Genomic DNA, 27,817 nt, shown 5'->3' with positions numbered 1-27,817 from the left:
CCACACAGTTAAGAACAACATATCTCCACTCCTCAGTCCACAAAGCAGAGAAGATATCATCACTAGAGCCTTCGTGGTTTAAGGATATCTAAGATGTCCAACCAGCAACTCTTAGATTACAAAGCCTGCTAACGCGAAGAGAACAGTCATACCTATATGCCAAATAAGAGTGAGATTCCTTTACAAGCTAGAAAGCATTTTCTCCAAGGGAAAAATCCCTGGGTGGTTATTCACAGTTCACTACACAGTCCCTTACAAAATGAAGTGAACGCTGTTGGCACTGCTGTTTCTTTATATAGAATACCCTGGAGATTATCCTTTGACAGGCAGATTTCGAGTTCATGGACGAGAGCTGAGCAGCGGAGACAGAAGGGCACAAGAGAAATTCCTCCAAGAGCTCTGTGGGACAAGGTGCCCTCTGGGAGAGTTTGTAGCCACAACAGGGTCCTCACACACTCAAAATGAATGTAATACAAGTAGCTGAGAAGAATATAAAGCGTTCGTAAAGCAGATCTTTGCTAGACCTGGTCACAGGTTAACTAGTAGTGACCATATCTTACAAGTAGTGTCACCTGCATGCACTACAGCCACGCTCCTTCCCAGAGCATGGTTTCTTACCTTTTGGATCTGATGCTGGGTTACAAATGCCATCGGGGCAGAGCTCCCAGGATCCCACCAGCAACACCACAATGCCACCCAGGCTCTGCAGGGCTGATTCCCCGCCTCTTCACGTGATCCTTTTCCCAGCATGTGATAACAGCAAGCACTGGACAGCCGGACCGTTGATTTTTGTCCTCATTTCTGGCCGTTTGTTCCTAGCAGGGACATTCAGGGCTGCAGAGTTTTGCTTTGGTTCTTGGTGCTACTTAAAGTGCACAAGCATTCTGCTCAAGTGTGATCACAAGTTTGAGTCACTTCTTAACACCAAGGAGGAATCACTGTTTTAATTAATAACCCAGATTTAAAAAAACAGAGCAGTTAAGCTGGTAAATACAGTAGTAAAATAAGGGTGGTAAAATAAGATTCAAGTGGGATGAAAAGATCTAGAAGTTTTGAAACAAATTTAAAGCGGCAATTCAGGCTCCTACAGAGCCCTTTTTGCTCAGTCAGCAAGTCCTGCCAGCACTTCAGCACACTTATCTGAAAGGGAATTCAGCGACCCAGGAGATGGCAGACATCAGACTAAAGGGTGAGGATTCAGTAAAATTCATAGAGAATATATCTGCTATTTTCATTCACAGCTGCTCTTTGGCACTTTACACCTTCGCTTGCTCGGTTCACTCTCTTGCGGGTCCAAATGTACATGTAAATAGATAAACCCAAAGCCACAGTTCAAACCAGAGAAAACGCAGAAACTAGATCTAAAACGCAGAAGAAACTGAAGGACAGGTGCCAGCCCAGCGGTGGCGCTCCCCGCCAACACATCCTTCCCTTCGCATAGGAATCCCTGGGGAAGATTTTTCTCTCCACAGAAAAATTTGTTGGCTCTTGTAGAAAACGCAGAAAACATCCTTTCAGCAGCACTCCACAAAGAAATAACATCATGGAGACTGTTTTATGCATCACTCACCTAGCCAAAAGAAAACCTAACAAAATGAAGGAGTGCAAAATGTTCATGGGAAGGTATTTACTTCCAAATACATTTGCTAGCAACTGAAAATACATCTTAAAAGATGATGTTTGAAAAAAATAAAGTCCTCTATTCTGTAAGGGAATAAACTCTGGATAAAAAAATCCCTCCCCATCTTGTTCAAGTCTTGTTCCTTTTTTTTTTTTTTTGTAATGAAAAGGGAATTCAGCATTTTCACTGGAAAACATCTCTTTGAGCATCTACAGCTTGCTTTCAAGCTTTTCTCAGCACACAAGACGATATGAATTCAGTAGTTTAAAAAGCTAAGTTTTGCCAGAGACTTTAATCACTGGGCTACAAATGTGGAGTGGAAACAATCAGCCTCCAATGCTGCACAACTCAAAATAATCAAGTTGTTCCTCCTTCCTGTTAACAGACTCTCACCAACTGATGGAGCTGAAGTATTTTTAAGGAAGATGTGTCACCAGTGGGAAAAAACCCTGCTGTACATATTGCCTGTAAGTCGATCTCATGAGCACCCCACCTAACCCCTCACTGGGAGGCAGCAATCCTGGAGAAACATGCCTTCTACACACACTCCCATCCCACTCCTCAAGTCCCTCTGTGTTATCTCCATCATTCATAATGTCATGTACTTCTCATTCCCAGGTTTTTCTTGGGTTTTTTTTAGCAATTTAGCATGTCATCTTCTCCACTCCCCACCTTACACACACATGATGACTTCAGAAGCTGTTTTAGTTCATACACATGATGGTAAACCACAGCTTTCCTGTTCTATGGATTGTTTTGAGCAATATAAACAGCAGACCACAGCACTCAACACAGCAAATAACAAAAAGATAACTGATTGCATAAACTAGGAGAGGCAACCCTCTTGGTTACAAGGCGCATTCATCAATGTCTGTCCTTAGGAGTCCTCCAGTTCTTTGCCACTCCAGATGCGCTCCTATTTTGAGGCTTAGAAAGACCTTTTCAGCAAGAGGAAAACCACCCCCACCACATAATGCCCAAAAAAAAGTCAGAGAAGAACGTCATCTTTGTAAATACCTTCTCTTCCAGTAAGTTCAGATAAGGAAGGTAGAAAGTACTCGAACAAAGCTGGGAAATGAACCCCTTCCCTTCCTTCCCCTCCAAGAGCTCTTTTGCAGACTATTAAACAACATTTTCTCCTGCCAGCTCCGCAAGAAAACTGCACTTCTGGCAAACTCCATTGGAGGCTGCCAAAGCCCATCCCATGTCTGCATGAAAGGTACAGGAGTGACATCTGGAACATGGACAACCCTGCAGCAGACAAAGCACAAGTGTTTCAAATGCTTTTTTGACTGGCACGATTACCCTAATTTCCTCCTCAATAAGCGTTCCTATTGAAACCATTTGGAGCCAAGCCAGCTTGCCAGTTCTCCAGAGCCGGTTTAAGCAGCTCAGCACTCTCGCCAAAATTGCTGCTGTTGGAGCTGCCACAGTTATTAGGTAAGCAAAAGTTTCAGCTAGATCTCTTATCACCTCTCCTGCAGTCTTTGATATGATCAGCAACAAGTGACAGCATATTTAATGAGCAACAAGGAGCACAAGAACAACAATAACCATAATGAGTATTTAAGTGGTATTAAATAGTCTATTAGTATTTAAAACTGCATAGATACTTGAATACTTTTGTTTTCCCTGTATTGGCAGTCCTTTCTTTCAAGCTAACAGAAGCCTCAGAAATGCAGTAATTTTCCATCAAGAGAATTGTCATGAACAGGTAAAAACAAGATGGTTCCTTTCTTCAAAAATCAGCAGGGTAAAAAGCTTATGGTGCAGCCAGACTAGAGGATTTTACCAGAATAAAACCAATATAGTTCCAGCTGCCTCTATTGCATCTTTACGCTTTTCAGTGAGCTACATAGAAAATTCGGAATTACCAGAATTAAAAGTCTTTTTCCAACAAAGACAGACCAGTTCTTTACCCTTGGGCTCTTTCCCCATCACTGTAGCAAAGTCCTGCAGGAATCCAGCAAGCACCAATTTTCTTTGATGGTAGCATTCATTCTTTTTGCTCAGCTGTTCAAAGAGCTGGTAAATCCTTGCCAATAGGAGCTGCAGTCCAAGTGAGCTTCAGATGACAGGGACATTTTGTCCTCTCCTTTCTTGGTTCAGTCCTGCTAAGCATTTCATTAAAACTCATCAATGCCAATAAGCAGCATCTAAGACTACCACCTTTCACCTGTTTCAAGCCTGCTCACATTTTCTGTCACTGAAGTGGGGCCAACGTCACTGCAGTCACGTAGTCTTGGACAAAGGAAGCAAGGGAAGGCAAAACACAAGAGAAATACCTTTTGATACAAGTGCGCTGCACAAACTCAAACTGTCTTTGAAAGTTACAGGCTGATTCTCTGTAACACATCATGTACATGCTCAGTTAGGAAAGATGCTATCTGCCAGCATTTTCAGTTGACAAAATAGTGCACAGGGTAGGCAGACAGCTAGGAACCACACTTAACTAATTTGTTACCAGCAGTTGGCCGAAGACACTATTTCTATGGCAACAGACAGTTTTCTCCATCGACCTCATTCAGTTCCTATCACTTTCCTAGGAAAGGAGAGCACAATATGCATTTTGAAAACCCAGCTGAGTTTCTGTAGGTCTATGTAGACAATAGTCCCAACAATCTTGTATTTGGCAACATAAACCATTTCAGCCATTTGTTATAAAGTGATGGTGAAATACATAAGGCAGTCCAGGCTTGTCACTGAGCAGGACCTCTTTTGCTGCACATCTACTTTTTGCTTATTCATAAAGGAATGTCATAATCAACAAGGACTCATGTGACGAGTAGAAAAAACCAATAGTCCTACACAATAGCTGGAATTATTAACATCTGTCTTCTGAAAAGTGAGAACATGAAAGGCTAAGTGCCTTTGCATACAGAAAACTTAAAAAGAAAGCAGACATAAAAGGAAAATGCAAATTAAAAATTAAAACTTTTATTCTGTTAAAGTGTCCAGTCTTACAAGTCTTTCAGAGAAAACAATAGCAGCCTTCAGTGCTCAAGGTGGAGGTGCTGTTGATCAGCTGCCCAAACAATCCCACATACAAAGTGAATGTCATGATTCTGAGATGTTACATCAAGTTGCAGGTCTCAGATGCCAAACCACAACCCTGCTCGTGCATTTACAAAATGGGAGTGAACAATGTTTAAGACATGAGTAGTGTCTTAAACGGACACACTTGTCAGCTGTAAAAGATGACTCAGGCTCATTAGCCCCCTTCTCATTAAGTCTCCTCTAGAAAAATTTCCCCCATTGTTCAATAAAATTCCTTTAAAGGAGACAGTGGGAGGAAGGAAAGGGTAATTCCAGAAATACTGAATTAAGCCTTTCTTTGAACTTTGTGATTTTTGTGAATTCAGACAAAGTTCACCTTTGCTATTGGGGTCCAGTAATTCAAGTATAGCTATTTTTGAAAAGGGATTTCGGAGATGAGATTTCTGGAGGTTTTCCTACTGCTGAAGCAGTTGAATGCTAAACTAACACTGCAGCTGGAGGGATGAAGGGAGAAAGGTCTGAGTCGAACAGTACTCTTGCCCAGTTCCAGTTCTGCTTCATGCACTGTTAGAATGCAGGTAGGACAGAAAACTCACTGTTTTGGGATGTGCTCAGTAAAACTACAGGATCCACTGTGTGGCCAAACAGTGGGGGAAAAAGTTTCTTTTTAAAATGCAACAAGAAAAAAAAAAGTGAAGTTTAAGCAATAGTTTTACTAGCTAGCATTCACACAGCCTTACCTTAGGTAACATTTCAGAGTAGATGACTACCATTTATGGTATGACAATATTGTTTGTCAGTGAGAAGTCAAACCAAAAGTTAAGAAATCTCTCCATGGTTGAAAGAAAAAGAAACAGAGGGAACAGCTGGCTTCAGGCAGAGACTATTACAAACACACTTGAAGTAGCAAGTGCCTCTGTGGAAAAGTTATATCAATGTATCTCTAGACAAGGCACAGCTATTAATGAGGAAAAAAAAAAGTTACTCCTCCCCTGAAGGAGGACTAAAAAAATCCAAATAACTCAAACCATGCAAGTTCCTTTCCAAAGCAGAAAAAAAGGTAAGGAAAGGAAACAATGTCACAGCTGCTGAATCAATAATGTTTGAAACTTTTTTCCATACACCTCATCCTCCATAAAGGATGTGTCATTGCTCTCAAAACCCTTAGAATCATTTGTTACAGAGGAGAGGGGAAGAAAAAAACCCAAAAAACCTCAGTATGGTTCAGCAACAGAAAGCCACTTAATACTATTTATGGTAATGATCACCATGAACTTCAATTAAAATGAAGTGAGCTAAATGGAGTGTATAAATGGTAATAAGAAAAAATAAAAAATGAGGTAGGATATTATCAGGAAGTGATAATTAATACCAAAAAACACCACATCATGAAAAATACCTGTAACAGCTATTTAACCATTCAGACTGGCAAAGTAAATTAATTCCAGCTGCTGAATTAACTGGGAACCAAATAATAAAATAAGAAAACAATCTTAAACAAAGAAAACTTCAGCTAACATTCCAGTGCATAGTTTCAGAGATACAGCAAGATTTAACACATTTATTAGGTTTGGTATTCCTTGCCTTTCAGCTGGTTCAAAATAATTGGTTGCAACTTATTACTTTTGGGGGTATTTAGCAGGAAAGGTAGAATTCCATTTTACTGACCTTCAGTCCTAACATTGGATGAGCGTTCTTGTGATCTACAGGGGCTCCAAGAACTCATTCAGCTCAGAAGTGCTATTAAGGAAACAGTTGGTTTTAATTCAAGTTGTTGCATGGTTTAACAGCTAATAAATAATCTGGTTTGCTACGACTAGAGTGCTTTGAAGAGCCTGTCATGAGAACAAGACACTGACCAGCCTGCTGATTGTCTGCTTAATCTGAACTTTTTTTTCCTGACACACAGATCAGTGTCAGAAATAAAACCTCTAAACTTCAGTTTGATGGAAACTTAAAGGAAAAAACGTAATATACACTGATTGAATACTTGCAAATGAGGAAAGACTGTTGATGTAAACTCATCCCTCAAAGACTGAGCAATCCAGACAAGTATGGGAAGTGGATGACTCACTCTGCTGTGGGTTGAGTTTTGCAGGAGTCCTGAGCAGTAAACACATTCAGGATCTCATGGTTTAGATCATATCCTTCAAGTTTTAAAGCTTCTTCCACCTCATCATATGAGACTGATACTCTGGAATCAGTATCTATTTGAAGGAAGACCAAGAAGCATGTATCAGGAGTAAATAATACATATTGCTGTCTTCCAGAGCGGCAATGTATTTTTCTGCCACCTGTGTTTCTGGTACAAGAAGTTATCAGGCTGCTTATCCCAGTTTTGCCACACAGGAAGCTATCTCAAGCCCTAGCAGCCACAACCGGAAAAAAACCTGAGCTTGGAACACTGTAAGAGCAGCAAAAAGCTAGTGTTTTCATGCATGATCAATACTGGCCTGTCTTATAATTGCTTTGTAGATCTCAGGCATAGGGCAGTCTCTAGTCAGCAAGCATCAGGAGTATAGCTCTGTTATTTGATCAGAAGTTAGAGACAGTCTCTCACTTCTAACAGAAGAGCCTATTGTCCACTTGTCCTATGGACTCAGCACTGAAATACATGGCAGTTCAGAAGGCTTGCAAGCTTCTAGAAGCGCTGCAGCATACTTTCAGGAGCTGCTTATAGAAACTTCTAATGTAGCTGTATAAAGTTTAGTTTGTATAACTAAGACCACAACTAGAATCAAGAGTCGAAGCACTCTACAATGATCTAGACATACAGAAAAAATCTCTCTGCTCCTCTAAGCTAGGTGATAATCCTGTGAGGTGCTTTGCCCTCTCAGTCCTGCCTAGACTAAAATACATGTGTTGTAACCAGTTACCCAGTGGCCTTGAATACAAAACAGAGTTCAAGCCTCTATTCAGAAGCCATTACTCTCCAGCACTATCTTTTGGCACAGAGTAAGGAAAAAAAAAAGCCCACATCCACCACACAGTCCAAACAGCCCCCATACCCATCACAAGAAACTGACTGGAAAACAGTATTACTGCAGATAAGCCTGAAGCCATTCCTGCTTAAGAAGCATTAAGCCCACCTAGCAATTTCTGCTCTCTGTTGATCCAAAATGCTTGTGCAAATAGAATGAGTACAATCCAAGAAGCCTCAATGTTTCCCCATCCTTTCCACAGTTGCTCCAACTCAACACAATTTCAAGACGCTAACCTTGTGAGAAACAAGAACTTTTGCAGTACCTTGCCTTCCAGATAAAGAGATTTAATTATATTATTCCCTGGACTGTTTAAACTTTTCATAATGAATGGACTAAGGGAGGCAGAATTTACATTTCTTAAAAGCAGTTTTATAAACAGATCTCCTGGATTTTAACGTAGCTTTATTTAAGCATCTGAACATCAACAAATCCAGAGCCCAGTTAACATTGTTCATGATTTCAGCATGTTTAGTGTATATATTTCATATCTTACATCTGATGAAGAAAGCCACAGCGTGCCTTATTGCCCCAACATCCAAGGGATCACCATGATTTGCTAAGCCAGGGCACTCACTGGCAGCTTGTCAGGAACCACTTTGGAGATGGCTGCAGCTTCCCCGTTTTGTACACATGGAGGTCTCCAAGCTTCTCACGCCTCAGCTTGCAGCACTCCACTTTGGAGCCACCCTGCTGGTCTGATGCAGAGTACTACAACCAGGACCTGCAGGTCCTTGAGCCTCCTCTTCCTTCTGATGGAAAAGAGCAGACTTAGGGTGTATTGTAGGCACACCTTAACCACCCCACCTTAAGGACATGATTATCAGTAGCTATTACAAGTTATCTACCTCTGCCAGTAAAGAAGGTTGGGTTTTTTTGTCAAACAATACCAAACAGGTCAGACTTGTTTCAGTAAAGACTGCTCTGTCCCAGGGATCTAGAGGAGCTCAGTCCACAGAGGATTCTCATACTGCTCCTTAATGCTAAGAGAATGAGAAGGGGAAGAAATAGGAGGACAGGTTTCTTTCCAGCACCAAGTTCAATCAGCATTGGCCTCTTATTTAGGTCAAGAGGTGTTACAGGAACTGACAGCTGTTAAAGTGAGGACAACAACAGAAAAGAATAATCAAGCAGCTCTGTAGACTGCGTTCAAGAAAAACACTGGCAAAACATGTAACAACTTAATGGGGTGTGCAAGAGGTGCCGAGGAGACCCGATTGCTCCTCTTTACTAACACCACCGACCCCAGGAGACACCCCAACACACTGGCCAGTTTTATGTTCATATTTGATAAGTGACAAAACACCAGGAATTTAAAAGTAGCTTAAAAACTTTAAAAGCCAGATCCTGAAGCAACTCGATGCTTTTGGGAGAGAAAATTAGACAGTCCAACTGCTTTTTATCCAGATCCTTCTCCTACTTGCACTATAACCATCCATTTCAGAACAGGCTAAAGCTCTGGAATTGTCAGTTAGTGCCTCCAGCACATCAGCTGGAGAAGGATGCTATGTGATCTACTCATCAGCACAAGTGACTTGAAACTCTTAAAATAGTGCAATCTTAAATGAGCAGATAGAGTTTGGGGGGTTTGGTTCCTTCTCCAGGGTCAGAAGAGAAGGTGTAGAGTGCAAAGGGGAAAGACAATTGGTAAAAAAACCATCCTGCATTGAAGCTGATGTCTGAGATAAGTTTATCCCCAAATCCTAATGCCAGCATCTAGATAAAATCAGCTGTCTGTATCCTATCCCACCCCACTGTGGGGCCTCACTGACTGAATCTGAGTCAGAGGGGAACAGTACCAGGTGTCACAGAGGTGGAGGTTCAAGAGGTTTCCTAGTCTCTTGATCTTTGCTTGTAGGACACTGGATACTCTCAGTCCCTGATACATATAAGCCCCATTTGGAGCAATGCAGCAATACCCACATTTCATTTTTCTCCTCCATTCAAAGGTCATTTCTTCTCACCAGCACCATCCACCTCACCCCACTTCCTGTCCAGAACAGCAACACATCTTACTCCCACTGGCCCTTGCTTAGAGGCCAACTAATCTGTCTTGATCCTCATCCTGATCCCAAGCTTCCCCCATCCTGCATCTGAGGCAAGAAGCTGCCTCATTCAGAGCCATGTTTGTTCAGGGACTCCTTGGCTAGTCTGGTAGTGATAGGAGGGGAGAAAGGGGAGGATCTAGGGAAAATGGGACTGGAATGGCCTTTTGTTTCCTTCTAGTTGGTCAGAGGCTTTTCCCTTTTTTCAGGGGTTCAAGCTTGCTCTTTGTCTGCCCTCCACAGCCGCTCTTTGACTTCCAAGGGCAGTGTGTTGAACAGGTCCTCCTCTACCACAAGCCCACTGCGTTTCAGCAGAGGACATTCTCCCAGCTCCACAGGCAGGCACTCCAAGCGGTTCCCTCGTAGCTCTATCTGCGACAGATTTGTCAGCTCTCCAACCCGGGATGGGAGTGACTGCAGCACATTGTTTCCCAGGTTCAAGGTTCTCAGCTTCCTGCACTGGAACAGCTCCGGTGGGAGACTCTCAATCTGAAAAAAGGAAATGATAGGCAAAGTCACCAGCAAACACAGACACACGCTCATAAGATACCAACGAGCCCACAGAACGCTTCAAGGTTTACAGAGCACTTGTTTTCAATCATCCGCTTCTCCCTTGAATGAGGTCCTGCTTTCCAACATAAGGACTGTTCCCAAAGTAAAAGTCGCTACACCATGATTGTATGGATTCCTCTTTCAGACGCTATTGCATTAGTTACAAAACCACCAATGATGGTGGCTAAAGCAGAAGACATCACCAAGGACAGGATAAGAGGACCAGAAGCCTGCTCACAGCTGGCCTATATTGTGACATGCTCCCACTGATATTAGCTTCTTCCCATCCCAACCCCTTTATACCATCATTGGATCATAGCTCCTTTACTTTACGTAACCATTGTACAATTGGTGTAACTGAACACCATAAAGACTGGATTTAGTCAGGACTCCTAGTTCTGCTGTAGTAAGAACAGAGGCAATGTGGGTATGAGCTGAGTCCTGAGAACTAGGACTATTCTTCCATCATCTCTAGGGCTTTGAAGTGTTGCAAAGACTTTCTAGGCTCAAAAGCACTGGGTTTTTTTGACAGTGCCAAAATGCAACAAAAAAATGAAGCCACCAGCTGTTAGCTTTCCCACCACCACCTTCATATATCCATGAGTCACTAATTTAATAAGGCTTATTTCTATTAAAGCCTTTTAATAGTCCAGTCCTCCCAAAGAATTTCTAGGAAAACAATATGGCTAAGGTTTAACACACACTAGATATGAACTAAACGTAGCAATTCCATATTCTCCCCTTAATTCAAAGTCTCATCTTGGAGGCTATCATTTGCCTTTAAATGCAACCGTGACCTTTTTAAAGCTTAAGTTATGCATGATATCATTCATGGCTAAATTAGACTGTAATCAGTTCTGAATGAGGTGGAGTCCAAGGAAAAGCCAAGATGAGACCAGACCAATTAAAGACAGTTCAATTCAGTCATTGCTACCAGTACTGTTGAGTGTTTTGCAAACAGCAACATGCAATCAAATTTTCAAGAGTCTGTGATCATAATAGTGTTATTTAAGGGACAAGTATTGGTTTAGAAAGGAAGCAAAGTGCTATAATACAGCCTGCTTCCCAGAATGGTATACTGGTACCAGCCAACTCCAGAAGTCTCTATTTGCTCAGACTGCTGAGCTAGGAGAAGATATTTGAGATAATTCCTGGCCATGGGAAATGCCAGCCTACCAGTCCTTGTGCTTCTTGCTGTCACCATTTACCACATGTAATCAGGCTATCAGAGCCCCAGGGCAATTGCAGCCTTGCCCAGGCACCTGCAGAGGATACAAACAGCTTAGCTGTTTCACTGGGTCCTCACCACCTTTTGCTTCAGAATACACTGGAGTGAAGGCTGCTCCATCCTTCCTGTTGCATTAACATTTTTTTCAGAGAAATGGGTGGTGCCACACAGTGCTGCAGAAAATGGAGCTGCCTCTAACTCCTTTTCATCCAAGAGATGCTCCACCCCAAGACTGCAGAGGATACACTGCAGATTAACCCTCAGGAAGCTGCACTAGGAAGGTTGCCAGAAGGCAAATGGTACAGAATTATCCTAGTTCTGAACAGTAGCTTAAGAATCTTTAAGACTCCCTCATGTTTGGTTAATGCCATGCTCAGAAACTACTCATATCAGCCCCACTTGCCCTGAGAAAATATTTTGGCTTTTAACTTAATAGAAAGTGATGTGTGCATACCATGAAGTTTACCAGAGCTTAAGCCACCCATACAAACAGATGCACAGCCACCCAGACTGTTAGTGCTGGGAAAACTAAGTGAGCAGCTATTATACTGGGATAGCTGAATGGCTGCTGCTTGTCTGCCATTACTTTTCAGTGGCACAACACAGACTTCAACTTTCAGACACTAACTTCAAAATGCTGGCTGGAGTTTTAAGAATCCTGTGTAATACTGAACTGCATTAGCAATTAAATACTTGATTTGAGAGAGTTTCCCCTGTGAAAAGCCAAACCATACTAGAACTGCTCTGCCTGCCTCTCACAAGCAGTTTGACAGTGTTCAGTTATGAATACATCTGGCCAATAGCAGTAAGGATCTTGATATATGACAGTGAAAACTAGGACTGCTCCAGGACAATTCTACTGCATGTTCCCAGAAGAATCCAGAAGCCACTAATTAGATCTGTCTGCAATTTGTAGTTATGTTAGAGTCTTTTGCAACTTCAGGTGATAATAAACTCCAAGAGAAAAAGAGCCTCCCAGGAATTTGCAGACAGAATGAATGAAAGCTTCAACAAGCCACTCAACTCAGCACATCAGTCTGTGCAGTCACAGACTGATCTTTGTGACACATGTACGTGAAGTCTCCTTAATCCCAAACACAGGAACAAAGATTCAGGAAAAAAATGGGTTCAGTTTGCTTTAAGCAAATAAATGGCCTCCAAAACAAGCCAAGAAACAACATGTGTTAATCAGGCATCATAGCACACTTGGTCATCCCCTGTAACTCACCCTGTGCCTGGACAGATTTAAACAGTTAAGGTTTAAGCTTAAACCATCTGGGATTACACAAGAAAACCCACAGCCATCATGCTGAAGCATAGCAAGGTGCCATCGTATTTCCTCCCCTCTGAAAGTCAAGGAATTGCCACAGTTCACACTTTCACATCTAACTGACTGCCAATTGATAAACATGGTTTAGTTGACTCTGCCCTTAGTAAGGACACTGCAGAAGATTGCTTTGCTTTCTCCAAAGTCACCTTTGTGGAACAAGACAATGCATTTTTAAAAGTGAGAGATTAAGATCCATTTGTCATAAATCTGTCCAACTTCTCACAAAGTGCATGCTTACAAGACCAAACTGTGGAGTATTCCCTGGAAATGCAAAGTACTATAAGCAACGTTGCAAGCCACACATGTACATGTCCTAGATGGCTGCTGCTACAGTGTATGTACATTTCTGAAGTACATAGGCTTAAGTGCATAGTTCTAGATCAAGATTACAGTTTTTCAGATCTCCGTTTTAAGCCCAAAACTGATGTCAATCTAGAGACTACAAGCTTCCAACTGCAGAGAAACAACTGACAGGCAGGATTTCTAAACAGCCTCCAATTGGCACTTAGAAGCAGCTTCACTGTTAAGGAAGGAAATGCTACAGAACAAGGGCTGTTCAAAGAAACGCTTACCCCTGGAGCTATTTGCAATGTTTTGCCTTAGATAAACCCCTCAGAGAAAGAAAAGCTTGAGAATTTAAATAGAACAGCAGTGCCAGGAGTATTTCACACACCATTGTAGCATGTTTAATCACACAGATAACAGAAGTGCCAGAGTTAATTCTACTCACACAGGAATGCTCCCCTCCTTGCTCACTTACCCTGTTGGCTGTCACAGCCAGATTCTGCAGGTTTTGAAGAAGTCCAACGTCTGGCGGTATGGAAGTCAAGTTGTTGTGGCTGAGATCCAAGTACCGAAGTTTTCGGCAATAGAAGAGCTGGGTAGGGATCTTTTCTATCTTGTTACGATTCAGGTAAAGGCGTTCTAAATTGGTTAGGTTGCCTATTTGCATGGGGATGTAGGCAATGTGGTTGTACCACAATTTAAGGCAAGTGAGACGATGTAAGTGCTGGAAGCTGATGATTTCCTCAATGGTCTTTAGGTTATTGTCCTTCAGGTCTATCTCCTGCAGATTGTGGAGACTAAAGATAGAGTGAGGAATGCGTTCCAAGTCACAACGGATCAGCTCAAGCTCTGTCAAGTTGACCATTTTCTTAAGGCTGTTGAGAACAATGAGCTTGGTGCCCTCATTGTTGATGGAAAGCTTCTGAAGATGCACACCAACATCTGTCACAACCTGTGGCAGCTTAGTGAGGTTACTCTTCAACCTCAACACCTTCAGCCTCTTCAGCTCCCTCAATCCATCTATCACAATGTACCGGTTGTTTTCAGCACTCAAATTCCCCGTCAGATGAAGCTCCTCTAGTGTCTTCAGGCTATAAATCCAAAGAGGAATCTCCTTGATGTCTGTGAACTTGATATGGAGAGATTTCAAATTCTCCCTCAAGAAGGCAAGGGCTGGAGCCTCAATTTTGGCAGCTGTGTGGTAGAGCCACAGTTCCTTAAGGCTGGTGAGCTGAGCAATGCTTGGGGGAATAGTGACATCAGGGATAAGCTCCAGCTTCAAGACCTCCAGCTCAATGAGGTCAAAAACTGTGTCAGGAATGCCACTCAACATGAAAAGATGCAATTCTAGCTTATCCTGGGAGTTCTTGGTGATCCTCTGGCGCAGCTTCTCCAAAGTCCACTCATTGTTGAGGTTCAGCTGCCGCAGTTTGTTCTCACTCACCTCCGACAGAAAGACAGCAAACCGCTTGGAATAGAGGGGGTCATACTGATCAATCAGATGGAGCATAAAAGCAAAGTCATTTTTCACATCAGGAATGTCACTGTAACTGCTCTCCTCCCGGATGGACTCAAAGGAATATTTCTTGAGTGATCGCCTCAACATCCACCAGAGCGTGTACATGCAGATCAAGCCATAGAATATCACCAAACTTATGTAGAAAGATGCCAAGATTTTGAAGAGAGTGGCCAAAGGATGAGCACAGCGGTACATCCTATAGCCAGTCAAGCTCTCAATGTCCACTTTACAGTCAACGTCAAACGTTATATTGTTGACATAGTAAACGGTATAGCAGATGATCAGAATGAACTTGATCACTTTGATGATGGTCTGTCTCATGTACAGGCGATAAACTATATCTCCCTCTTCCACATGCGTGCGGAACTTTTTCACTTTCTCAAAGAGTGCTTTGGCCTGTTCACCTTCTTTTTTGTCCAAGACACCAGTCTCAGACCGGTCCACAATCCCTTGCTCGATTCGAGACTTTGTTCTCTGCAGCATGGGAACAGTGGCTTCCACATCCTCACTGACTGTGGAGGATTTCTTGTCCATGGAGCCATTCATTTTCCCAAATGCTGGCTTGGTATCACTCTCTTCCACCACTGTCTCAGATAATGCCCTCGTCGTCCACGGAGAGTCAAAACACTTAAGCAAAATAGATACAAAATGCTCCAGCTTGGAGCTGGTCCTTGGGAATTTGAACCAGAAGTTGCTACAAGCCAGGAAGATGAGAGTATGTAGCAGCACCAGATAAGGGAAATACTTGGCAAACCAGTGAAGACGGTTCTCATAACACACCGCATCCACATAGTTATACTGGTGCCGGTCCAAATCATATCGGATCCCTGTAGGCCCTGTATCAGTAGAGGGAACAAGACTGGAGTTATAGTAGGTACGCTCTGGGGTTGCGGCTGTCCAACCTCTGACTGAGTCATTGCAAGAGTCTTTAGTAACCCATTTACAGGGCAAACAAATCATTTTGTCCTGGGTGACCTGAAGCGTCCCTCCGAACACTGCAATCATCAGCATCACTATGGAAATGTAGTCCGTGAAGACGTCCCACCATGGCTTCAGGATGCGGTATGCTGGCTGAGTGTCAGCAAAGTAGCGCAATTCAGTGACTGGAATCATGATTCACCTGAAAGGAAACCAGAAGCAGGCATTACTAGCTTAAACTGTTTTGTTCTGCTTTTCAAGAGGGCATCAGGAACTGATGTTAAGCACTGGCACAGCAAGACTGGAATTAGCTGAGACTCAATTTCAAGTCATTTAGAGACAAATGAATGAGGCTTCCTGTGACTAATTTGCTACAGCTGAGGCTGTGAAATTAGTTTGTTGCTGTCTTCCCCAACAGATGAATTGTCACAGAACATCAGAACCCTACTTACCATGAGCAGCCTGTGGGGCAAGACATTCACACTTAAAGAAAGTTTGCAGGACAGACTTAAACTACCCCACCCAGACCAGTATTTGGAAGTTTACTGTTTATTTCAGGGATGAAGGAGTTTGCCAGCACTGTTAGAAATGACAAAATCCACACACAGAGCATAGTTGTCATGAGTTTCTTACTGTTTTTAAAGAGCAAGAAAAATAATTCTGCATTTGTGTGGTTCTCAAACTGCAGGGGCAAGGAAGAGGATTTACATACAATACAGCTGTATTTCCTAGAACCACTTCATTGATACAACTCAATATCACAGTGATAAAGCAAGCTGGAAAAAAGAGAACAAAGTTGCCTGATATCATGACTTTTCCTTCCATGTAAGTAGTTTTGGCTTCCCCCCTTTGCATTAATTCTCCAAGGAAAGATTAGTTACTTGCTGTCTGATAGATTCAGTCCTGAAATCACGTAACAGCTGCTCTTTGCCTTATTTACTTCAGAAGCAGAGGAAGGGGGAGACATACTTAAAAAGAATTCACTTCCCTGACCAACCACTCCCACCTAGAGTTCATCTCAGCTGGGATTTAAGTGTCAAAGGAAATCAAAAGGTTCTGGGAAGGAGAAGCCTTATGGCAGTCCTTGTTCTGTCCTTCAGACTTCCAGATGAAGCTTCAGGCACATTCTTCAACAAGCCATAGAAAGCCCGGAAGCCTGACTGATCCACAGATAACTGAGCTCACAGAATTCCCCTACCTGACAGGCAATACAAGCAAAGAACACAAAGTCATTGTAACTTGTTCTAGTGACAGTGAAAAAGCAGTAATATCACATCACACTTCCTAGCAAAATTCAGGAGTAGGACAAGCACTAAACTTTCAATCATTCTGAAACTTGCATGAATTCAATTGTAAAAGAAGAGCAAAAATTCAATCATGCTTCTCCAACCCATAAGATACCATTTGTACAGACAGTCCCAAAAAGTCCTGGGTGACCGCAACGTCGATAGCAGGTTTCTGTATACCACTGGCTGGGCAAAAGCTTCCTTTGACAAGTGGAGTGCCCACACCACCTGCTTTAGTAGAATTCAAGTTTGTATTTAAAATGAACTTCCAGCACAGAACTGCAAAGGAAGCCCTTCCTAATACAGACTCAGAAAGCACCACATTCCCTAGAGAGACTAAATACAGAACTCCATTCCCTGGTTTGCCGCTTACAACAATAAATGGTAAAATGCCAGCTTTGACTTAGTGCTACTTGGGAAGGCTGCAAGAAACTACAGGTGGTAGATTGAAACATAACAGCCATCCCTGAAGAAGTGTTTGCTCTTCTGCCCATCCAGTTCCAATACTACATCAGTCCATCACAAGAGACAGATTGGGGTAACTCTACATGCAAGTTTTTTTATTATTTCTTTTTTTTTTTTTAGTGGGGAATTTTGAGAGACTAAATGGCAATACCTGTTCTAGAAGTTCAGTAAAACAAGGCAGAACAGCAAATCTATTCATTTGTCAGCCAGTAAACTCATGCAATTCTGGCACAGGATGCGGAAACAAGGAATTAAAATGGCCATATACAGCACTGTCAGAAGAAACTACTGTCCTGTTAGGCTGCAGAGCACTAGTGAAGTGGCTAGCATGCCTCTGCAGAAAGGACTGCATTGAGCAGATTAGGGCAAGAGGATTCCACATTCACAGGAGAGGCAAAATAGAACATCTTCTGAACAGCATCTGAGCAACTAGAATAAGAGGAGTGACAAGGTGTTCAGAGTCCCCCTCCCACTCCTGTTGCTAGCTTTTTCCAAGGCCCTAGGCAAGGCATTTCAGCCATGCCTAAGCATCCTTTTCTGAATACATCCACCTCTGGGACAAGAGAATCCATTTAAAAAATACATTTGAGAAGAGCTGTCTGTGCATACTACAGAAATCCTAATTCCAGGATAAAACAAGGTACAGAATTTTTCTTTACACCCCTGCACTCCAGAACACCTCAAATGAAGCCAGCAGTTAAACAGCTCCCTGAATCACAATACCTGGTTACATATGTCTCCTCAGTTTGTCCACCTAGACAAGCAAATTCAAAATCAAAACCCATGTCATATCTGTAGTTTCTGCAGGAGAATCTATAGCTCTGACGGACACCTTTAATCACTACTAACAGAAGCCTTATACTATCCCAGGCCCTTTACCCACCCATTCCCTCCCGCTTCAGAAGCACCAAAACAGGGTATATACCTGATTTTATTATTTTTTTCTTGGTTTTTTTTTTGTTAGGACCCCTACTACACCAGGCTAGGAAAGCAAGACAATTCATAGAGAAACCAAGAAGTTCAGCTACCAAAAGGTTCGAGAGCCAGGACAGGACCACTGACATACTGCCAAACCACAGGTAAAAACAAAAAAAGACAAGAACACACTTGCCCTCCCTGTCACCCTCTGCAACCCTCCCACCATAATCAGACTGAGAGAGCAGAGTCCTGCACTTCTACAGTCCAAGTAAGAGAAAGCCTGGAAAGCTTTATAAAAGGTGAATATCAAAAGCTGCTGCAGTTGTCTGCTGGAGCAATTAACTTTGACATGGCTTAGCTTCTGAAATCCAACTATGCTTATAGGTGAGCACAGCTTCAGTTCTACCAGACTCATAACCCAGGGGGGCTTTGAGAGCCAGAGGTCTCACTACACGCCACCCTAAGGCTCCATAAGAGTCTAATGGCAGTCTCCCAGCAAGTACACATCTTAAACATTCTTGCCAGACATGATGGAGAGCTTTTGTAGCAACTCCTTCTAAACTACATCTAAGAGGTAGTGCAAATGTTGCTGTACCATTCATTGCTCTTCATAAATGCTGTGTAAGATCCTATTCCTCTTTTATTTTCAGGAACATGCAGTGAAAACACTGATGTTGTTCATAGAAGAACTGTTCCCTATTTAAACAACTCCTTACTCCTTCTACCCCACACCAAAGAAAAGAAAATATATTTATCTCTTTCCTTCTCTTGTCTAGATACCACTTCTCCCCAAGGATCCTTCTTCTTCCCTCAAGTACTTCATCACTCTTGGTAGGGAAATTTCTGCAGGAATTGTCAGGCCCTTCATAGTTACCCCTAGTAGGCTTATGAAATAGGGAAGATATCTTTTCAGTAATTGGGGTTTCATGGCTAAGGCATTTTCAGACTTGAGTTTTAGTGCTGGGTTGCTAGTTTAGCCTAATCCAGGAAATGCCTGATTTCTTCTCACAAGAAATTAACCTTGTGCTCATGTTGATTTGTATCTCAAGATAGCTAGGAAGAAAACCAACAAGAAATTAGCACAGCAGGCTCCCCAATCCTATTTACCAGCTACATGGGGTAGGAAATCTCCCTTTACATTGTGCACCTACAAGACATAAAAAAACATGTGAGTGTCCCATGACAGTCTATTACAGCTCAGTGTCAGCAATTAAACCCTGGTAGGGTGGAGCAGGAAATCTCCTGCCTTCCAGTAACAATGACAGGGTCACTGGAGGAAGAAAAGGACATTCGTAGCAAGTCCCCACTCCTCCTGGCAGCGATAGAAACCCTTTTCAAGTCCCAGAAGAACAATAAAACTAGGCGCCTACTTTACAGAAGCTGGAATTTGCCATGTCTTATCTAATCTTACTCCCAGCATCCACAGTAAAAGGGAGAATTGCCCACCAAAAACTTGAGAAAGTAGGTGAGGAAGTTGCATCCCTCCTCACCCAGATTTCCCATGCATGTAATCCATTTCTAGTTCCTGAAAGACAGTTCTGCATCAAGATGCAAACATCATTATTTTGTGGACTCTATTTTGTAATCATTTTAGAACGTGATTCTTGTTGCAACACTCTCCCTTCTGGATTAGGGCAAGCAGTTTCACTGCTGGGATTGATGACAACAGCAGACTAACTCTGAGAAGTCAGATTCTCAGGGGCCATCTCTGTCACTTGACACTCCCCTGCTGCAATAGGATCCTTCCCATAGGGACTGTGATTCCAACCACTATATAGAAACCAAGCAGGTAGCTGAAACACAGGCTCTCCCAACAAGTACGTGGGCAGCAGAACAGAATGATTTACAGGGAGGATATTATTCTGGCATAAGACTAGGAACAATCCTTGCATGAAGACAGCTGGCCAAAAATAAAGTTATCTCCCTTGTGACCAAGGCCAGACCAAGTTCCACAGGACCAGCAGACAGACTGCAGAGATTTCAAGCTTCTGCTCTTTTCAGAAGTTGAACTCCAGTGTGCTTTGTCAGCAGGAGAGTGTTTACTGTGAAGAAGCTTCATTTGCTAAGTCAGTTCTGTCATGTAGCCTCACTGAAGGCTAAGCACAGAACACATGAACTGAGTGAAGGAGTTTATAGACAGGAACAGTCATAACTGGAAAGGAAGTACTATGCCAGAGCAGTCTTGTGAAGAACGATCCAAGCTCCTTCATATATACCTCAACTTGCAGAAGTTTCCAGTTGGAGCTCAGAAACAGGTAATTTGTTTACAGTATAGTTAACTCTGCCACATGGAAGGCATCAATACTGAAATTTTGAAAGTGCTTTATTCAAGTTTTAAGGCAAGTTATTCCTCTAAACTTGCATAAGCTGATAGGTCAGAACATCCTTGCCTAAGCTCCTGTCAACTTATCAGAAGCATAAGGAAGTAAGTTTTCCAAGGGTATAATCAAATAGTCAGGCTTCAGATATTGCACACTGAGGGAAAAAAAATCTTTCAAGTGTCTGTCTCAGAGGTGTTTCAGCTTTTGCATTCCACAGTGCTTTCCTAGCTACCACACAGTCCCCAAGCAGACCCTCACCCCCCACCCAAGAAATGACACTACCTTTGAGGGTTTCAACTACACCAAAGCAGCACTACAATTCATATCTAATATAGAACAGCCCCAGGACAGTTAATAGCAGCAATGTCTGAGATTGTACAGGGAAAGATCTATATGCTAAGGCCTCATTACCACACAGCAGGATCAATCCAGCCTAAATAAATATGCTCCTGAAATCTTTGCACATTTCATGTTTAGATACTACATACCTATTCAGTGCCTGCAGGTTCACCTGGATCCAAGTTTGCATCCCACCATGGACTCCTTTTGCCAGACAACCATCCCTGCATCAGCCTGCTGGCCACCTATGTACCAGGTGCAGCACAGCCTCACCATTAATGCTGAACAGGCTCATACAACAGAAGAAACAGCATTTTCAGACTTATATAACCAGCCTGCCAAACCTACCCAGACTTCAGCCAACCATAAGCATCACCAAGTACTAATCCTATGTTTTAGTAGACACACCTGGAGGAAAAAGATAATCACTCATGTTAGAAGAACAGGCACATTCTGAGCACACCACACCTAAACAGTAAAACCAGCAGTCAGAAACAAGATTAGACATATCTGGCTGAGAGACATCATAAAGCAGCATGCACCTTGCTAGATAAAGGCTGACAAGGCTGAAAGCACAAATGCTTTCCACAAACCCCAGGACCCCTGTGATATTTAACAAGTTCAAGGTATTAACAGAACAACCGCTGCAGGAGCAAACATCCACCAATTTGGACAACTCCTCCATCCAAAACCATCCAACCTAAACAAGTGAAGATTGACTTACTGTTGACAGACACCTGTGTGAGCAGTGCTTGAAATTCCTGTCTGCAACTGCTGGCCAGCATATCCAGCTAGGGACAAAGTGAACAGAAACAACATCACTATTCTGTTTCACTAGCTAGTTTGTCAGCTTGACTCATCATTTGCTGAATACTTTATCCAGCCTCCTCTTTCCTCCTCCTTTCTGTTGGCCATTCTGTTACTAATGGAGCTACTGGCAGAACAGGACTACATGCAAGATCTCATGACATGTACAAGAATTTAAGTTTCCACCCCTTACTTCCAGGACCTCCCTGAAATCAGGGAAGTCCTCCTCACCTTTAGTGGTGTACAGCTTCCAAGTGAGGCAGCTTCATAACGGACTTTTAGATAAGTAGACATCGATGCATTTTATGTTGGGTCTTGCAACTTTTTCATTTTCACCATGCATATTCTCAGTTCTCAGTGGATTTCCTTCTAAGATTGCAGACTGCAAAGCAGAAGTCAAGCACTGCTGCCAGAATCTTACCTCTCAAAAGCCCAGAGAAAGAGGGAGTTGCTCATGTGCCAACAGCATTAGAGGTAGACAAGGGAAAGAAAAATCTTGATGCTGTTGAGACTATAGCCCTGATTATTGACAAGCTACAACATGTTACAATAAGCTTTCAACAGAGCAGAGCTTCCCTCCCCAGCATGCTGCCACCTGAAATCCTAAAGAAGGGCATGACACAGAGCTCTTTGTTCAAAAACCAGGAAATGCAAGAGCTTTGCTGGTCAGAAATGGGACTGGGAATTTACGTGTCTCCTCCCCCATGTTTATTAGGCCCAGAATTAAAAGAAAAAAAAAACAAAGGAGGCTGAAACAGAGCTGCTTTCAGGTACCCCTCAGAAAACCTTCCAAGCACAAGGACAGCCACATGACCACCTGGAAAAGTCCAAGACATGAGATGGAACAACTCAAGTGATTTTGTCCTTTGCTCTTTAGAAATAACCAGCAGTGAAGCCAGATGCCAAAGCCCTGACCAACGATTATCCCAACATCAGGCCCTTTCTGCATTAAAAAAAATAAATCCCTCATGTGGGACAAAATGTCTCCTGAGATAGAGAAGTGAACATGTGAAGTTTAAAGGGTCATTTATCATTTAGACTAGCGGATAGAGTAGTGGAGCAGCAGCTCCCAGAACTTACACTCTTCACTTAGTGGAACAGCCAGTGAACTCAACACGGAGAGCAAGGTAAGCTGGTTTTCACACAACCATCCAGCAGCTGTATGCAACATTCAGCCCCACCCAAGCCATAAGATGAAGCAGGATGAAGTGAACCAATTGGGTCACAATATCTTTACTGAAGCTCATGAAAGAATAACCTACCTACACTATGGATAGCACTTTATCATCTTTACAGCTACCCCTTAGTTGACTCTTCCCGTCAGACACAAGACTGACTTTTTTTTCTTAGGAGTCTAGTGCAACAGCTCCTGTTACCATCACAAAAGCAAGCCTGTCATAACAAGTACAGGGAAGAATATCTGCACTATCAGAACAATCCATGCCAGAGACCTGGCATGGCCTGCCACATTTTCTGACTTCTGACAGCATTTTGCCCCAGCTGCACAGAATTGAACAGACTGAAGTTATCAGCATTGCTGACACTTGGAGCAGGGACTGTATGTCAGTGTCATACAACTATGTAAATTTAAGTGCTATCGGATGTCTTGCAACAGTGATGCAAACCAGAGAAAAATGTCTGTGTCAGCTTATAAATTATGAATGTATATGGTCACAGGCTTCCTATCCAAAAATTAATTTTCTCTTTGCCATAAAAAAAAGATGCTTCAAGGACAGGGCATTGGAGCTTGTCTTGCAAAAGTACTACTGCCTTATTCCAACAGGACACTATGAAATGCTCCCTTGTACTGACTAATGCAAGTGATTGAACTAATTCTGTTAGTAACTAAAGAAAAACAGACAGCAACAGCATTAACTTGTAACAATCAGAACAGCTTCAAGCACCTCATCAGCTCTAGGAGAAGGCTCTTCAGCATTTAGTTCCAGCATTGAGAAGAGTCATACAAGAAAAGGTAATCAACTGTTTTCAGCTAAAGACAGAAACGGTGGACAGAGCAGAGCTTTGACATATCTAACAACATATTAAGAAATCAAGACACTAGATTCAAAGCAAGTAAAAAAAAACTTTTAAGCAAGGATACTCTTAATTGATTGTTGACAGACTGTCATAACATGCACAAATCCATGGGTGTTGCCACAGTTGTTTTCAAGCTCAAAGAGATAAGCCAGTTAAGATGAAAGAAGATGGAGATGAGAGCAAAGCAAGATAAATAAGACATCAGCTATCAGCACAATAATATGTAGCTTCGGTCTGAGGAAGAAGAGGAATGAGTACATATTCACCTATTCACATATTCACCATACCCTATAAGCCTTGCCTTCAGGACCATGAGCTCCAGAACAGTGACTATGACTTCCAGCTCAGAATATTTTTCTGGCTGCATTAGTCTATTAATAAGGGACAGGCCGTGTAACCTTTCATCACCAAGATCTGATAAAACCAAGACGTTAAAGGAGAACCTGTTAACTAGTCTAGAACACACCTTTACTGTGCACAAAGGTAGGCTGTAGCTAGAGAAGCAGCTTGCAAATTTGTCACAAGAGGAGCTTTGTGAATTGCCAAGGTAATTTCATAGTAAATGTTAACAATGCTTAGTACACAAGTAGGAAGCACTATTACTTCAGCAGGGAGGTCATGACTGAATAGCTTTTAGTTTCAAATGCACTTTCATAGCAGCAGGAGGGGCATATATCATCCAGCTGTATGAACTGGATTTCAAGCTGCAATACAAAATACACACACCATATCAACAGTTTAGGGAAAAAAGCTCCTTGGAAGCATTCAAGGTACACTCTTCAAAGCATGTAAACTTTTAAGCACCTGTTCAGTATTAGTGTGCATATCCTAAACCGAGGCTATTTTTTAAAAACACTGGGAAAAAATATGCACAAAGGATGCTCACCACACTGTAGCGGAACAAGTTAACTTTTAATCTTCACCAAAACAATAGTTGTGCACCCCACCACCACCATATTAAGAAGCCCCACACAAAACTCCTAAACCCTTCTCCTGTGCTCCACCACCACTCACCTGACATTGCACTTCTGTTTTCCTAGATACCAGTTTGGCTCAATTCAACACTAGAAGTGAGTTTCACTTTCTTTTTAAGTACTCTATTGAACAAAATCCTTCTTTAGAATATGGAAGAATTACATGAAGGCCTCTAATAAGCCTGCTCCAATCCCACAGCAATAACACAATAACTTATACATCTGACTTCCACTGCCTATTTAAAAAAAAAGTATCAGAGAACCCCAAACCACAGACCATCTTTCTGAATGCCTGCAGCATTTACTAGAATGTAATCAACATTAAGCATTCAGTAAGTCATCACTGGAAGGCTTCAGGCACTCCACATTTCAAACATGGAAACATCAGCTTTTAACGCATGGCTTCTGTCAAACTAAGGAAACATCTATGCACATTGTCTTTGACCTACATGAATAAAGTTAGGGTTTCCAAATACCATGAGAGGGTCAGTATGAAAAACAAATCAGTGAACTACCAGAACACTAATTAGAACATCAGACAAGTCTTAGGGATACTTGTATTCTGGAAGCAACATATTACACATCTCACTGCTCAGAACACAGCCAACCTGGACAGCATTTCTCATCTTGAAGATAAGCACAACTTTCTGCAATACCTTTCATCACTATCCTAGTGAAGAACCAAGGAAGCAGGGAGTTTCTTGCAACTAGTTTCTGTCATTGCCTAATTGACACCCACATGGGTGACTAGCCAGTGCACTCCTTAGAGTTCACTGCGAACAATTGCCTAGGAGATGCCTATACAGCAATACAAACACTACCCTCCAGGAAATGGAAGAGCATCTACCGCACTGAACAGTTCTTGCTACTTCTCAGCTGCATTCCTTTTAGGCAGCAGTCACCAAACCATTTACTGGACAGACCTCAAGTATTTACTGTTTAGCGCATTGAGAAGTCAGGGTTTATGTGGCCAGGAGTTAGATGTACAGGTGATATATTAACAGTTATATTCTACTTTGGACAATGCTCAGTTCCTTTACTCTTTTTTCATCTTCAAGCTGACTAAGCCCTCACAGAATTTAATTAGCATACCACCACTCTCCCCATATCACCCTCTGTCAACCACCCTTCCTCCTTGCTCCTTATCAGTCATCTGATCACTGCCCTATGCTTTGCAACTATGTTTAAGTAGTATCCTGGTCATTTTTTTGGCTTTACTTTACCACTCAAGAGCTGGCCTGTAGCCCTTACCCTGCAGCTGGGTTCTGCTATCTGCACTTCAGTTCTCTGTGCTGGAAGTGGATGATGTTCCTGCGTGCTGGATCCTGAGCGGGTGCTGCAGCGTTGCATTCCCCACACGCCATGGGAACAGCTTCCCTGAAAGGAAACGGAGATTATCAGCACAGAAGAGGGGATCAAGTTCACAGAGGGACTATGCCATGTAAAAACTTGGTAAAGGATATCTAAGAAGCAAGAAACAACTCAGAGGGTCACTGGGAACCAGAAAGAGACACCCCGATACCTAGAAAGGTGGTAAGAGTTCTAGGAGGTAAGTAAAACTCTTAGGAGGAAGGAATCTCCAACATCTGCTATTCCAACAGAAGTTACCAAAAAGCAGGCATTGCAGACCCAGCCAAAGGAGATGCTGAATATTAATATTATAACTAAGGCTAAACCGGTAGAGACAGATTAACATCCTGAAAGAACAAATTTTTTTAGATGGGAAAAAGGATTAATGACTTTACTACCTACTTTCTAGTCTGAAAAAACTGAATATTTTTTAAACTGTTACCACCAGGAGTATCTGAAAACGTAGATCATGTTTCTAACTACTACGGACTCAAGCAACTGTCCCCTTTCCTCTTAACACATATCTACCAACATGTACGTCTTTAAAGCGGCAGCAGTTTACCACCACCACCAAGAATTAGAACAGCTTTTTTTTCCTTGCTTCCTGCATGTCAGCATGGGGCATGGGAAAACAGACAAGGGAGCAGACCTAAGCTTTGAGAGATCTCTCAAGCATCCAGCCTCCTAGCTATGTAGGAGAGGACTGCAGAACATCAGAAGGCATTTTGTCAAGAATAGGGAAAAATTAAAAGGAAGAGACATCACTGAGGGGAAAAAAACAAAACCCTATACTGGTTAAGATGTTCAAGAATACATTCCTCCCGATTCCAAAGTTACCATTGAGGCTGACAGATTTTGAAGCAACACCCTCGTAATCAAAGCTATTCTATTTTAGCTGTGACAGACTGCTGCAAAGGAAATGTTTAAAGGAGAGGACTCTCTGACCTTCTCTCCCCCAACCTCCTCTCAGGCGATGGCCTCAGCACCAGCCCAAAGCCAGAACACCCCAGTACTGGCTCCGCGATCCCACAAACGCAGACTGCGCATCGGCCCCATCTGCCCACAAGCCTGCCACACCACCTCAGGATTTCCAGAAACAGAAAAGACATCCTCTATAAGATATAAATAAAAAAACCAACCAGCTTCCGTCCCCAGCACCGCTGCCAGGTAACAAATGCAGGACTTCTCCCCCCACTGCGGAGAAACAACGTCCACCGGAGGGGACACCCAGCACACACACGGGACGGCCCTGCCTCACCCCACGGGCGTGGGGGTGGGGGGGCGACGGCCCACCCGCCCTCGGCCCCCCCACCAGCCGCGGGCTGACCCGCCGCCTGACAGGGCAGGGACGGCGGGGACACGGAGGAAACGAATTACTGCCGAATTAGTCAGCAAATCCTCCCCGCCCGCCCGGTGCGAGGGGAGCAGCTCGTCGCTCAGGCCCCACCTGGCCGCTGCCCTCCCCTCAGGGCTGCGCCCCCTCAGGCCCCCCCACGCCCCCCAGCCATCGGACCCCAGCCCCAGCCCTGCCTACCGCGGGGTCCGGTCCCGTTCCCCTCACGGCCGCCCCACCCAGGGAGGGGAACACGGGACACGTCCCCGCAACCCCACGCGTCCTCACCCAGGCCGCTGAGGGGAGCGCGGCGTGAGCCGGGCCGCAGCACCCCGCCGCCGCCGGCACCCACCTGGCCGCCTCGGCCCCCGCCCTCCCTCACGCCGGCTCCGGCTTCTTTTGTTCGCCCCTTACCGCACCGCGGCGGCCCCACCCCGGAACTGACCTCACCCGCCCGGCATGGCGGCCATCAGCCCGTCCCGCCGCCGCGGCTAGCGAGGAGCACAGGGCG

General features: G+C 43.2%; 2 protein-coding genes across 11 annotated transcripts in view; both read right to left on the bottom strand.

Annotated features, from left to right (window-relative positions):
* The window catches only part of PHYHD1 (phytanoyl-CoA dioxygenase domain containing 1), a 7,303-nt gene extending 6,553 nt beyond the window's left edge, over positions 1-750 (bottom strand). The window contains exon 1 of the mRNA XM_049832854.1: positions 619-750. Within this exon, the coding sequence (XP_049688811.1) occupies positions 619-750 (132 nt within the window). The remainder of the gene's footprint in view (positions 1-618) is intronic.
* On the bottom strand, positions 732-27,817 carry LRRC8A (leucine rich repeat containing 8 VRAC subunit A). 10 transcript variants are annotated; one of them, XR_007510006.1, is made up of 6 exons: positions 27,595-27,709; positions 25,875-26,000; positions 13,515-15,678; positions 6,693-10,133; positions 6,287-6,358; positions 732-815 (listed from the first exon to the last, which is right to left on the bottom strand). XR_007510006.1 is itself a non-coding variant. In XM_049832837.1 (4 exons), the coding sequence occupies exons 3-4, from the start codon at positions 15,669-15,671 to the stop codon at positions 9,858-9,860; spliced, it is 2,433 nt and encodes an 810-aa protein (XP_049688794.1). In that variant the 5' UTR covers positions 15,672-15,678; positions 25,875-26,000; positions 27,595-27,709; the 3' UTR covers positions 4,543-9,857. The 10 variants fall into 10 exon arrangements, 1 of the variants encoding a protein (XP_049688794.1); XR_007510008.1 differs by having other exon boundaries at positions 6,287-6,825; positions 8,096-10,133; XR_007510010.1 differs by having other exon boundaries at positions 8,096-10,133.

The sequence above is a fragment of the Accipiter gentilis genome, chromosome 29 (assembly GCF_929443795.1).
Source record: "Accipiter gentilis chromosome 29, bAccGen1.1, whole genome shotgun sequence".
Classification (NCBI taxonomy): domain Eukaryota; kingdom Metazoa; phylum Chordata; class Aves; order Accipitriformes; family Accipitridae; genus Astur; species Astur gentilis.
This window is presented reverse-complemented; position numbering and strand designations above follow the sequence as displayed.

What these genes read in the sequence shown, in the direction of transcription:
- LRRC8A (XM_049832837.1), bottom strand. Translation starts at nt 15,671, where the DNA reads ATGATTCCAGTCACTGAATTGCGCTACTTTGCTGACACTCAGCCAGCA. An exon ending in TGGCTGTGACAGCCAACAGG is followed by an intron (nt 10,134 to 13,514) that starts GTAAGTGAGCAA and finishes TCCTTTTTTCAG; the next exon opens with ATTGAGAGTCTCCCACCGGA.